Source organism: Carassius carassius, chromosome 49, assembly GCF_963082965.1.
Source record: "Carassius carassius chromosome 49, fCarCar2.1, whole genome shotgun sequence".
NCBI lineage: Eukaryota > Metazoa > Chordata > Actinopteri > Cypriniformes > Cyprinidae > Carassius > Carassius carassius.
This window is the reverse complement of record NC_081803.1, coordinates 14,100,181-14,114,636: the sequence shown is the minus strand read 5'-3', so window position 1 is coordinate 14,114,636 and position 14,456 is coordinate 14,100,181. Positions and strand designations below refer to the sequence as shown.

General features: G+C 36.7%; 1 protein-coding gene across 3 annotated transcripts in view; it reads left to right on the top strand.

The window, feature by feature from the left end:
• LOC132132579 (UV radiation resistance-associated gene protein-like) overlaps positions 1-14,456 on the top strand; it is a 97,099-nt gene that overhangs the window by 39,894 nt on the left and 42,749 nt on the right. For all 3 annotated transcript variants that reach the window (XM_059545008.1, XM_059545007.1, XM_059545006.1), the window contains exon 13: positions 11,167-11,242. In XM_059545008.1, the coding sequence (XP_059400991.1) occupies positions 11,167-11,242 (76 nt within the window). The remainder of the gene's footprint in view (positions 1-11,166; positions 11,243-14,456) is intronic.

Genomic DNA, 14,456 nt, shown 5'->3' with positions numbered 1-14,456 from the left:
ATCAGATCATATTATCCCCACTCCAACTGTTACCCTGTGACCTACACACACTAAAACTTACAGCAATGTGAGCTGTAATCAGTCCCAAGGTGTCATTGTTTAACATTGTGTTAGCCTTATGCTTGATAAATATGGTTTAAATCGTCTTCACAATCTCTCTCATGGCCTGTTGGTCTGGCGTTCATATGTCTGTCTGTTGTAGCAGAGTCTTGAGTTTGTGTAGTGGGTTTTCTCCTAGCTGCAGTTTAGAAAGCCCATTAATCTCCTTCAGTTTAGGAAGATATACCAGAGGTTTTCATAACTGCACTTACTGCATGAATTTTCTTTGTAGTCTGTGGTTGTCATTTTGGAGCTCTACAGTCGTGGCCAAAAGTTTTGAGAATTACAAATATTAGTTTTCAAAAAGTTTGCTGCTAAACTGCTTTTAGATCTTTGTTTCAGTGGCTTCTTTGCTGCCCTTCTTGACACCAGGCCATCTTCCAAAAGTCTTCGCCTCACTCCGATCCCACAGCTGAATCCTCTTTAGGAGACGATCCTGGCGCTTGCTGGACTTTCTTGGACGCCCTAAAGCCTTCTTTACAAGAATTGAACCTCTTTCCTTGAAGTTCTTGATGATCCTATAAATTGTTGATTTAGGTGCACTTAGTAGCCACAATATCCTTGCCTGTGAAGCCATTTTTATGCAACGCAATGATGGCTGCACGCGTTTCTTTGCAGGTCACCATGGTTAACAATGGAAGAACAATGATTTCAAGCATCACCTTCCTTTTAACATGTCAAGTCTGCCATTCTAACCCAATCAGCCTGACATAATGATCTCCAGCCTTGTGCTCGTCAACATTCTCACCTGAGTTAACAAGACGATTACTGAAATGATCTCAGCAGGTCCTTTAATGACAGCAATGAAATGCAGTGGAAAGGTTTTTTTGGGATTAAGTTAATTTTCATGGCAAAGAAGGACTATGCAATTCATCTGATCACTCTTCATAACATTCTGGAGTATATGCAAATTTCTATTATAAAAACTTAAGCAGCAACTTTTCCAATTTCCAATATTTATGTAATTCTCAAAACTTTTGGCCACGACTGTAGTATGCAAGTAGTCATTTAACAGATGCTTTTATCCAAAGCGACTTGAAGTACACTTGGTACAGGCACGTGCTCAAGGCAGGGCTGTGCTAAATTCAGAATCAAAGAATTGGCTCCTTTTCAGTTCATTAGCATGAATTTGAATTTTTTTTCTATGTCTGTTTATCACTTATTCAGTTCTGTCTGTCTGAGTGAATTAAATACATGTGAATCACATTCAGTTTATCTATAATTTTAACATTTTGTTTTCTATCTATACGTATTTCATTCCGTCTGTCCTTCTGTCTATTATTCTATAGTTTTTTATTCTGTCGGTGTCTGTTTTTCCACATTTTTTTCCTCTTAACAGTAGAAACTTTCAAACTTCAAAGGTTTTAAACTTTTGAAACAAGACACACCTCTATTCAAATTCAGTTCAAACTCATTCACAGTTCAATTCTGAAAGCCACACAATCATAGATTTCCTGGTTGTCAGGGTCAAAATCACAACCTTTCGGTTACCAGTTCAGATCTTTTACTACTATGCCCTCTGATCTCCAGTTTTTTTGACATTTCTTACTATTGTGCATAACAAGACCATAACTGTTCCCACAATCTGTACATCATCTTCATCCAGTCTCCTCCTAGGTGTCAGTGAGGTGGCCCATAAGCTGGAACAACCTCTGACCTCACCTCCCTCAAATTGTTTAGGGTTTCATCAGATCACCCAGCGTGTGTATACACAGATCGAACCCCAGGCCAAGATTTATCCATCTGATGATAAAGCTGTCAGGACAATGATTGTGAATAAAGATGAGTGAAGTGTGAGTATTGTGGCAATAATTTGTCATTTGTCATTGAAGTACAATCATAGAGCCAGAAATCTTCCGTGAGATCCTTATTAGATGATCATGAAATTTGATGACTCATTGAATTGGAATTCTCAAATTAATAATTATTCCATCATTTTCTATACCCTGTCACTTTTGACTTGGACTAGGCTTAACTGATCCATGATTAATGAGATGCTGGAGAGATGTTATTAAGAATGTGACTTGTTTTTCTATGCATTCACTTACTGAAATTATACTGTTATCTTCAGAGCTTAACTTTAGATATAGACATTCTTGAATTTCCAGCCTACTGTGTACATAAATTGAGATCTAGAACTGTCAGGCCACATTCCCAGTGTCATAACTGTGAGGCATTTGGAGATCTTGTTTTTCTATATTGTCACTTTCTGAAATTATATTATAATGGCTCTGTTTCAGATCCTAGTGAATGGACTACCTAACCTTGAAATCATGTTAAGGCATCTTATGCACTCTCACTGCAAAAGTTGTTCCGAACCGCAAGCAGCAAAATAAGGCTAATTTAAGACTAGTTCTGAGGCAGCATCAAATTATTATTTTTTTTTTATGGACAATGCAATCAAGGTAGAATACTTAAAACAATGAGTAGATATCTTGATGCAAGAAATCAGAAGAAAAAGTTTGTTGTTGCCCAATGCATTGGAACAAATGCATCCAAAATGGTGGACAGAGGGGATAGAAATGTGTATTGTATAATATATTTCTATATTAAATAGAATATATATTTTACAGAATTTTTTGTGCTTGATGAAGTATCAAATTGTTAGCTCAGTTGTAATGCTAAAGTGTCTGGTGTTGTTTCACATGAATTTGTTTGATGTGTGTGTGACCGTTAACAGAGTTGCTTCCTACAGTATGTATCCAAATCATTCTCTTCTGAGGTTCCAGTTTTGTTATGATGCTGCATATGTAGAAAGTAGACTGTTAAGGCAGCACTCCAGGTTTTGAAACGGAGCCGATGTTTTCTTGTCATGTATTTACCCCCCTATATTATTATGTGGATCTGTATGTCCCTTTAGCTGTAATCATAGTGTCAGGCCACATACCAAAGTCACATTCTTAGTAATTTCCCTATTTATTTGATTTTACAGCTGCTTAAATTGTGCAATGGTCATCCATTAAATCTGATCATTCGCTGTAATGTCAACCCATCAGTCTCGTAAATGAAATCTGAAGAATCCCATTTCGACCATAAAACAATAACTTTCGACATGCAGCCTTCTTATTTAGCCATAACTTCCATCCAATTTGACAAAATGCACTAATTGGACTGACAGGAATTGGCTCTCAATAACTTTCTGGATCAAAGTTCAGGCCCATATGGGATTGAAGGTGTACATTTAAGGTTAGCAGCTCTGACCATTTAAGCTACCACCACCCCAGGCCTTTGCTTTCTTTTCTTTTTCTTTCCATGCATATTAGAGCATTTGTGTCCCAGTGAGACAATCTTGGACTGCAGTACTGCGGTTCCTTCCTTCCTTCTCCACTTGGGATGCCTCATCTGTGACAAAATGATGCGGTCTGGAGTTTTTTCACTCCTATACCAATTTGATCTTCTATCCCTTTACCCTCCTCTTCTCTTAATGTAGCACTACACAATTTGTACACACAGTTCTTTTTCCATAACGTTCTTTGCAGTCTTGGGAGCTTCTTTCGGTCCCCTTGGTGCATTCTTGAAATGCAGTGGACTCTAACATGTTGCGCCCACATTTCTTCACTTCAAGCCCATCGCAGCACGGCAGATTGCCGCAGAGCTCAGAGAGGCCTGGAGATGTGATCCAGATGTACTCTGGGTGATGGAGTCCAGAGATTGGCCCATTAAACCCAAGCCCCCCTCTCATATTGGCTTTTATTTGGAACTATATGATGGCGCTGTCCACTTTTTCAGAAGGACTTTATGACAAGCATAAAAATGGAAGTAGGAATTGACACATCGCTCCATGAGTTGAGGAGTTGCCAGCTTCGGCTCCCAGACCAGAGAGGGTGGTCATGAGCTCAAAGGAAAGGAAAATTAATATTTTGATGATGTCTGCTAAGATGGGATGTACTTCCTTTTTTGGGGTTGACTGGTTGTATTTTATTTTCGTCTTTGAAGGGATCACAGCTTAGTTCCTCCTTGTCCGGACGCATGTCATGAGCAGCTCCTAATTGCAGATATGTCATAAAATTCGAGAAATACCGATCAAACCATTGCATTTTGTGAGCAGTGTGATTCATAACATAATGACTTCTTGAGGGGCTGATATCATCTAAAGACAGTGGAAAGACTCGTCAGTCTTTTATTTGGCCCTCAGGGACGAAGTTTGATGGGGCTGAAAGTTGATAAAAGCACTCATCATAAAGACAGGAGCGTGGAGCCAGGCTGTACCCAGCAGCTGAATACCTCATCCCTCTGGCTGTCTTCTGCAACATCTTCAAAATGTTCTCGGGTTGTGGATCGTGCCATGCTTCCATCGTTCTTGAAATCATTCAGCTCTTGTTATTATCTTCAGGTCCAAATTGTCTCCATCTTTGAGCATGTTTTGAGTAGTCAGATTAAACTTGTATATGTTGGGATACCCGTTTATGATGCTTGGAAAGCCTTCTTATTTGAAATGACTTATTTTGATTGCTCCATTTATTTTCCTTAAAATCGTCAACAATCTTGTTTGTAAAAAAATGATCTTGTTCTTAGGTGTTGGTCTTAAGTAGTTTTCCAGTCTGGAAGAGGTTTATGGTCTTCATTATGTTTCGTTCCTAACAGGGCTGCACAATATATTGATTATATGAATATTATATAATATTATTATACAATTTTCATAATTTTTTTTGTGCTTATTAGTGCTACACAATATATTGATACAGTATCTGGTTAGGTTATTATTTATAATTTTGTATATGTATAAAATCATTTAATTTATGTGAATATTACATTTTATTGGGCAGAAAATGAATATTGGTGCATCCCTAGATCTTCATATAAACTTTATTTTCTGTATTTTCATTGGAAAAAACTAACCAACTCAACTTCCCTATTAAACTTTTGATTGTTGTTCCCTTTGGTCTTCTGGTATTTGACTGAGAATTTTTATACTCACGCTGCAGTTTTCCAGACTAGCCACGATCTTCGTTATGAAGTTTCAGTCTTTGCATCTGCTTGGCGTGCGACTGGGCCTCGATGAGAGTTAAGGGAATACTGCAGCAGCCTGCCATTTGGTGGGTGGTCGGAGCAGATCATGCATAAGTCCAGGAACTGTTGATAATCTTCCCAGCTACTCCAAATGACCTGCACTAATGTATACTCTCCACAAGCCTCGGCATATGTGCGATCCGCCTGCCTGTTTACATATAATAACTGATACTCCAAACGTGCATAATAACGTGCTATCTCCTTTTCTGTTTGTGCATATATGAAACATACTTTTCAGCGTTCCCACTATACACATTGTTCATTCATTCGCAATTGAAATGGAGAACATTCCCATAACTAACATGTTTTTAATGCAGTTTCAGGCGTGGGGAGTCATAAATCAACCTAGCTGCTTTTAAACAAACACCTGCCTCCAGACTGTCACCGCTAATGGCAGCACTTGCCATATAAATCAACCATAGCTGTAACTACCAATATCATTGAAACGATTACACTGAGCATCTGCCATGCAATGCTGTTTTAATCGCTGATAGCCCTTGTTGTAACTGTTCTGACATTTTCCGCCTGTCTTTTAAAACATGCGTTTGTCTTGAAAAGGTCCAAAAGAAATTTGTGGGTCACTTAACCTGTCATCTTAGTTTCTTTATGAGCTGGTGTAAGAGAATAAGTTGTACAACCCCCCACCCCCAGCCCCAGCTGTTTAATTAAAACCAGAAATGAGGCTGGAGAACAGGAAGGAAACACTTTTTACTGTATGTTATAGTTATTTATTATGCAATCCATCTGAACTTTTTCATATACCATTTATTAAGTGAAATATTTCTATTGCTTTTGCGTACATAATGTTTGTTTGCATAATGTTTGCAGATGATTTTAAAATGATCAAAGCAGGACTAAACAAACTGTAGTATAAATTATAGTGGCCCTGAAAGTATTTAGATACATTGTGTCACACTTAAATATGTAGGAATGTGTTTGCATTATATAACGTAGCTCACCAATGTTGTTTACTTTAAAGTCTGCATTAATGATATTTCACCCAATTAATTTTCTAAATGCATAGTCTAGATCTTATTGTGAACAATTCATCCATGCATGTTTCATTCTTTTTACACTATAAAAATCTGTCACTATTTCCGTTTCTCTACCACTTTAAAGAAGCTAATTTTTACAGCAAATCTCAAAACTTGTCACAAAAATATGGTAGGTAAAAAGTACCTCTCATCAATATAACCTCAGTCTCCTCTCTTTTTATTTCAAGATTGACTTTTTTGTAACAAAAGATCTTCAGATGTACTGTTGAGTGAAGCTGATTTCCTGTTTGTGAGTATGTGATAAATCAGAAGTGATTGCATTAGGAGATCAGTTAGTTTGTTGAGTCTGCTTTAGAGTGGTCAGTTCTTGGCTGAGCACCATCACTTTGTCATAGAGTGGTTAAACAGAACATAGAGCTTGTGTGCTAACATGAGGTCATGAAATGATTTGAGGTGACGCATGCAAAACATACACTCACTCAAAGTATATGTAAATATCCAGTCTCACAAAGGAGCTTTTTGTAATCATACATGCCTGTCTCGTCTCTCTTCTCCTCTTGTTTAGTTACTATATGATATCACACTAAAAAACAACCACTAAAAAAAAGGATTGGTGTAGGATTTATTACTTGGTGTAGAAATTACAGATAAATTACACCATTACAAATTACAACATACTGCTGTGTTCTAATCGTGTTTCATTTGCAGCTTGAATAATCATTTTTTACACTGGTGTGAGTGAGAGAATATGGAAAGCGTCAGAAGGAAAGTGAATGAGAATCTGTGTTGCTTTCATGTTCAATTATCAAAACCTTTTTTTTTTTACATTGAGTAACATTCCAGATCATGCTTCAGAAGGAAGTTTCAGCAAATGTGGAAACATGGAGCCTTGTTCGTGCGGTTGTCTTATCTCGTCACAAATATTTACTGGAAAAGTACAGCTACTGGTGACCCCCTGCGTTTGAGGAGGTACAACGATGAAAGCAAAGTTGCTATAAGGTTCTGGATGGGACAAATTGTCTCCACAGTTAAAATCCCTTAAATCCCTAAATGCCCTTAAATCTATTGGTTAGGGTGAGGGGTGATACAATGTTGTCTTCAGTCTCACCCACACACACACACACACACACACACACACACACACACACACATATATATATATATATATATATATATATATATATATATATATATATATATATATATATATATATATATATATATATATATATATATATATATATATATATATATATATATATATATATAATAAGTATTATTTAGGTATTAAAAATTAAATGACTTAAGATGGTTTATAATAAGTATATTTATTTATTTATAATTATAAAGCAATTTCTTAAAATAATTTAAAATTGTTTAAAAATGTCACTTATTTCTTTTCATTTAAAAAAAATTATTAAAATGAATAATTATTTACATTTTTATTTTTAAAACAATACTAAGATTTTAAAATGTTTTTAGTAACTTGAAAGATAGATATAAATATATATATTCATTATTTTTTTTTATTCCAAGATTTTATGACTTGTTAACAAAGACAGTGTGCTATGATTATTTTATGGCCAGATTATATAGTAACATTAAGTTACATCATCTTTTAATTCTCTAGTCAATGGTTCTGCCCTGTTCTGAGACGAAGCACCAGCACTGTTTTGGCGAACAAGCAATATGGGTCACTGTTAAACTGATATAAATTAAAATAATTAAAATTAAATTTATGCATTTAGCAGACGCTTTTATCCAAAGCGACTTACAGTGCATTCAGGCTATATATATTCAGGATATCCAACTAAACTCATCCATTTGCAGTGTTCCTTGTTTTGTGTGACATTTTGCGAGGTGTGGGGTGAATATAAGTGTTATCCTGCCATGTGAGAGTGAGAGTGAACATTTCTCCAGGTCTCAATGTAATTCTTCACATTTCCAATAGTGATAAAACCATTCTCATTTCCTTTCCATTTCTCTCTCTTTCTGTCCTCTTACCTGAACTCAATTTTCACATAAGTACGTACACATGCTTACACACACACACAGACATACACGCATACTTTGTTCCTGCCTCCTGTTGCTCTGTTATAATATATTTGACTGGACATTCCCTTGAGGAATTCCTGGTGCTCTGTGAACCAGAGTCACAGCAGTATGATCTCACACACACACCGGAGAGCGCTCATTAATCACTGTTAGGTGACTGTGTGTGTGCACGTCTGCATGTGTTTGTGTGTGTGCAAGTGATTTTTGGCTGGCTTACTGTGGTTGTTTCTATGGAATGTGGTAAAATGTGGCTTGCCAGGATGTGATTGGCAGCCAAGCAATGTTAAATTCCGGAACCAGATGCATGTTTGTAAATGTTTTTTTTGTTTACTGATATTTTACATTATTTCTAAATAATATTATTTTTATATGTAAATAATATTTTATAATTATATGCCAATATTTACATTTATTAACAAAACCGCCTATACTGATGCTTTATTACTTTCAATATAAAATCTTCTACCTTGGCCACTTATGAGTTTCTATGGCTGTTAGGATGTTATCTTGGAAGGCAGCAGGGGAAGCTCACTAGGTGTGTGTGAGGACTAAGATGTACCTTGTTCTGCTCCTTTACACTCAAAGTGACATGAATGACATGCTGAAGTGTGTGCGTGTGTGTTGAGTCCGTTGAGGGTTTTAACTGTGCACCTGCTTCAAGATTATGCCCCCCCTGGGTCTTACTGGTCAGACAGGAAGTATGTGAGAGTGTGTGTGTACGAGAGACAGAATTGTTAAGACAGGAAGTTGAGGGAATTGCTGGGTCTGTCTCCACTCTTCCACGATTAAAAGCATGAGTTCCAGGTGCTACTGACAAAAAGTCCTCACGGATTACAGAGGAACTTCTGGAAGATCACTCACACCTCTGGGTTTTGGTGTCTGCTGCCCGTAAGCTAAAGTGTGTGACCCCAGACCGGTTACAGTCCACTACCTCTCCTACTGAGACGTTTTGTGAAAATAAAAGATGAATGACTCTACATCGCTCGTTCACAATCATGCGACTCTTATAACTGCATTCCTCAGGTATGGTCTTGAAAACACAGACGCGGTGTTTTAACAAGCCTGACAGTGCTGTCAGGAGAGCTTTGTGGTTAAAGTGGTGATGTTTTTGTTGATCTCAGGTGGTTAAGCTGAAGGCTTTTCTGTCCTCTTCTTGTTCTGTCTCTCTCTCACTGTTTCTCTCCCTCCCTCTTAATAACAGGGCAGTAATGTCGTACTCTGATATTAGGAGGCTGAAGTTATGTCAGGTGTTAGTGGAAGCAGCTTCGAGGAAGGTGCAGAATATTCACGAGTTGTCTTTTTGTCTGTTTGTTGAACCTTTTCTATCCTAAGTTTTCTCAGAGGGACTTTCCAACTGGGTTTTTCAAGCCAAGTTCGCCAATAAAACAAATAGGATGTTCGGTTCAGGAGGTCTGCATGTTTTTTAAACGAATCCATTGCTACAAAACTCAGAATGAACTGCTGACACAATTGGATCATTTTGATCTTCCTCATGCATTCTGTTTTTATTGTTCTTTTCCACAATTTTCTATAGAAATATGTAGTATGCTTCTTAAAAAATGTAAGATTAAAGCTTTAAAAAATAAATTCCCCCTTTGACTATCACTGATCAAATAAAATATAAACTATTAGTATTACTGTTTTTGACACTCTCCACATCTACTCCCTTTTTCCATTTTCCAAGTTTTTCCATATTCTATTCTATTCTATTCTATTCTATTCTATTCTATTAATTAAACCAAAACCTTATACCCAAGTGTACATACTGCATTATCAAACTTATAATATTTAATACTATTTTGGTCGCTTGCAAACACCTATATTTTCTTATGGAAATGTAATGTACATTTTATTTTATTATTTTATTTTAACCAAAGCCTAAACCTAAGCGTAATTTAGCACTATTCAACTTTAATGTTATTATTCTGGTCAATTGCAATCACTTATATTTCATCGTGAATATAGTTCTTGTTTTTGTTAATTGAATTGATTTATTTATTCATCTTAATTTTTGTTATTTTACTTTTATTCTTATTTTTTATTTGATTTTAATGACTTTGAATTGCAGCCTAAACCTAAGATAATTTTAACAGTATTAAACTTTCATACTACTCTTTTGGTGCATTGCAAGCACTTGCATTTCTTTCTTAGAAGTGCAAATTTAGTTCTCGTTCATATTTTAGTGGCTAATGATCAATATTAATATTGATGTATTGCTTTAATATTATGACTGGATCAGCTAAAGATAAGTCTTGTCCACATCACAGTCTTCCAGTGATCTCTGGAACATGTACCTGTTTGTATTGGCTCTATTTTTAATAATAAAAGCTTTTTCTGAAGTCTTAAGTTCTCAGTAAATGCTCCAATGTGCACCCTTCAGAATTAAAATAATAGTCCAGCATGTTCATCTGTTGTGAATCTTGACTAGTTAGTTCAAAATACGTTGCTCTGATGTAGACATTGATATTGTGTGCCGTTCGGCCATTTCTGATTCATGATTACGCTTGTGGTTTAAATGAGAACTGACCTATAGAAGCAAGCCAGAATGATGAATTTAATGGATAATAGATTGTGTTTCAGTAATGCATTTGAGAAGCAGATCAGAACCAGACCTCCAGAGCACCAGGAGGTCTCTTAACATCTGCTGAAATGTCTTGTGTTAGAAAGAGCATGTTGCCTTGTGGAGTTTTTGAAGAGTTTGGGGCATCATCATTGCCCGGTTAACTTCACAGGACATAAATGCCCTTAAACACTGAAAGATTCCTGACTCTGAGCGTTGGTTTGTAAATACAGTTATTAGTTTCAGGGTTCCATTTGTTGGTTAGCTGTTTATCCAGATTACCTACTGTTTGTCTACTGAGGTTGTCCAATGCAAAGTTATGAACTGATTATGACCTCATAAAAAATGTTCTTTGCTTTGTGTTTAATATGGGAACCATGTGTAATAGTTCAGAGGTGAGTGCTGAGACTCTTTCTCATGATGCCTCTTTGCTTCTCTTGTTTGTAGGTTCCCTCTTTACCCCAGAGGAGAGCGTTTCCAGTTCGAATATGGTGTCTATTTGCTCAACAAAAACATCGCCCAGGTAAGAATCTCAGCATGTCCCACTGTACAAATCAAGATGATTTACTGAGTGTGTGTATGAAACAGAAAGGTTGGATGTTGCCAAGCGAGTCACAGACTTAATATATGGCGTATAATATCCATCCATCCATCCATTCATCAATTTTTTGAAATTTGATTTATTTATATAATGGCAAAGTTGATTTTTCTCCAGGCTTCATAGTGTCACATGATCTTTCACAATCATTCTAATAATTGTAAAATGCTCATTTGGTGCTCTAGAAATATTATCAATGCGTAGAACAGTTTAAACAGTCTTTACTGTCACTTTTGATCAATTTAAGGCATACTTGGCATAAATTTGTTTTTAGATTTTGTGTTTCATTTTACTTCCCAATGTCTCATTGTTAAAAAAAAAATCTGCATGTAGTTTTGTGAAGAAGTATTGGTTGTCTCATTATTTATACTTCTGCAATGAGATTTTGCTCTGTACGTTTCTGCAGTTGAAGTTCTAGAATTGATGTACCTTGTAGAATCACTTGCATTAACGTCAAACAAAATGATTTTCATGAGCCATAGCTCAAATCCAATTAAAATTTTAAGCTTTGGTCACAATTATACAATTTGAATTTAATCAGTTTGGCTGGTGAAATGCAAGACTAACACCCCCTCCGTGACTCTGGGAGTGGATTCCAAGCCTCCTGCGCTCCAGCTGTAGCCCAAGCATAAGGAGGAGATGAAAAATACAGAATAGATTGTAAAAAGAACCAAGGAGGTCGATTGAATCTGTCCATCTCTGAGCCACGCGATCGACACGCAAGAACAAAAACATAGCTGTGCATGGTATGGAGTGATATGTAAGCTTAGTAAACGCATGTATCTGTCATGTTTGATCTATACCTCCATTTGTAGTCTGACTGCAAGATGCCCTCCGCAGCTTGTTCTTCATACTACCTGTCATCCACCATTTCCATTCCATGTCCCCTTAATCAGAATGAATGTAATGCTTTGCACCTTTGCCAGAAATCTTCATTAACCTTGTCAGTGTTTCTCTGTAGGGCAAGCTAATGGAGCTTATCTCAACATGTTGACTGCATTCGAGCGTTTTTAAGCTCATTGTTTGTGAAGCCTCTCACCCGGAGTAAAGACGATCCATATGAGCTCAGTGAACTCAACATTTTGAAGCATTTGATTCGGTTGAACTCTGCCGATTGGGCTTTTAATGTTAAACGTAGCAAAACAGATGAGTTGTAACCCATTTCATGTTTGGTTCTCTGTTTCCGTTTGCACATGTGTTCCAGTTTGGGAGAGGAACTGTCCGGAGAATGCATTGCCCTTGAGTCATGCTACTTGTAATTTCCTCCTCTTTTAGCTTGTAGCTTCAACTTTTTATCCCAGCTGCTAGGCCCGCTGTTTGTATTCCGCTCCGTGTCTTTCCGAATTCGCTCTTTGCTAATCCAAATAAGACTAAGCTGCTTCGCCGACACTTCAGTATTGTAAAATTGACCTTGGCCTTTCTTATATGATTTGCGAATAACTAGCAAGCGAAATGCTGTTTGTTTTTTTGTTTTTGTGTTCTGTGCCTCCATCGCTCACTTTTTTCCGTCTGTCCCTCTCGACTTTAATGCATTCCGTTTGTTAGCCATAGCAGCGGTGCCTCTGTGTGTCCGGCTGCTGAGACTAAGCAGAGATTGGGTTTCACAGCAGTGCTCTTGTTCTGGAATGGAGGAGATTAAACATCTATCTTTTATTAAATTGTTTGTGTTTGAAAACGATCCAAGCAGGCAGGAGGGAGAGAGAAAGGAGGGGTGTTTTAGTCGCTTTGAAGCAGTGCGCTGACTGGATGTTGTTTTAATTTAGTCCTCGTGTCATGGGAGGAAGGGAGAAGAATGTCAGGTGGCCAGCGGGGTTTCGCCCGGGCACTTTTGTCTGTGATAGATGAGTTGAGAACATAGTGATAAAGTTTTTTTTTCTGTTTTTATTTATTTTTCTTTGTCGTTTGCACTATTTCTACAAGGGATGAGTCAGATCCAAGCAGGATCTGACTAGTTGTCAGAATGGACAACTAGTTGCTTTTATTAACATTTCTGCTTTAAACGTAAAGCATTTTTAAAGTTTTTAGTGTGCTGACAACGTGCTGTGTTTTAGCGTGCTGTGAGACTGTCAGCACGTTTAAACTTCTTCAGAATTGTTAGCTCTTTAAATCACTGCTGTAGCCATCAAAGCTGAGCTTTTACAACAAATTCACCACCATCAACAATACATTTTACAGCAATAAAAATTTTTCGTGTGTTGTTTGATAGTTTTCTGAGACATTTTTGGGTTTGTTGAATATCATTTATACCATTTAAGCATTTTAAAGATGCTGGTTCAATGAAATAAACATTTTGAGGGCCATTTTTAATGCAAGAATGCTGTGTTAAGGGTCCATTAACACTGTATTTTTATTTTTAAAACAGAAGACGTGGAAAAAAATGCAAGGGGAAAAATGTAAGTGCAATGCAATGAGGATTGAGAGATGTACAAATAAATGTTCCTCAAAAGCTTGATGTATCATGTACTCACTGATGTATCATAAACTCTCATTAACTGGGTTTCCATCACCCTGCTTTTATGTGCATTTTGAAGTATCGCATCAGAATTGAGTGATTGAAACGCTGAATTTTGAATAAAAATGCCTTAATTGAAAAAAAGTTTTTACGCTCGCTTGAGTTGGTTTTTGACTTGTGCGAAAAAGGGTTAATGTGAATAATGGCAGATGGAAATGTATTTTGTGAATAAATTTCCTCCAAGCGTATTTTAAAAAGTCACGTGACTGCGGGGGACTGTAAATCTTTACTAACCAGTGGACCGATCTTGTTTCACAGCATCTGAAATGTTGTTATATGGTCATTTGGAAATGCCCGAGCAAAGTCTGTCATCAAAGAATTTCTGTATAATAATCTGTATAATAATAATAATAAAAATAATAATAATCTATGTTTCGTCTGCTTGTTCTGAGGTGCAATTGATTTATTATATAGGAAAATTATTATATTCAGTATCTCCTACTTTTCTTAGTCAGTTTATAAGGAAGTGACGATTTTGTTCTCTTCGACTCTTTGGATGGAAACGGTGCTTGTTTGCAAATGTTTTGTGCGATATTCCAATTTTGCGCATAAGTTAAATTCACAGCTTTGGATGGAAACCTAGCTATTGATACTCTAATTATTTAAATAAAAAAAAATTATGAAATG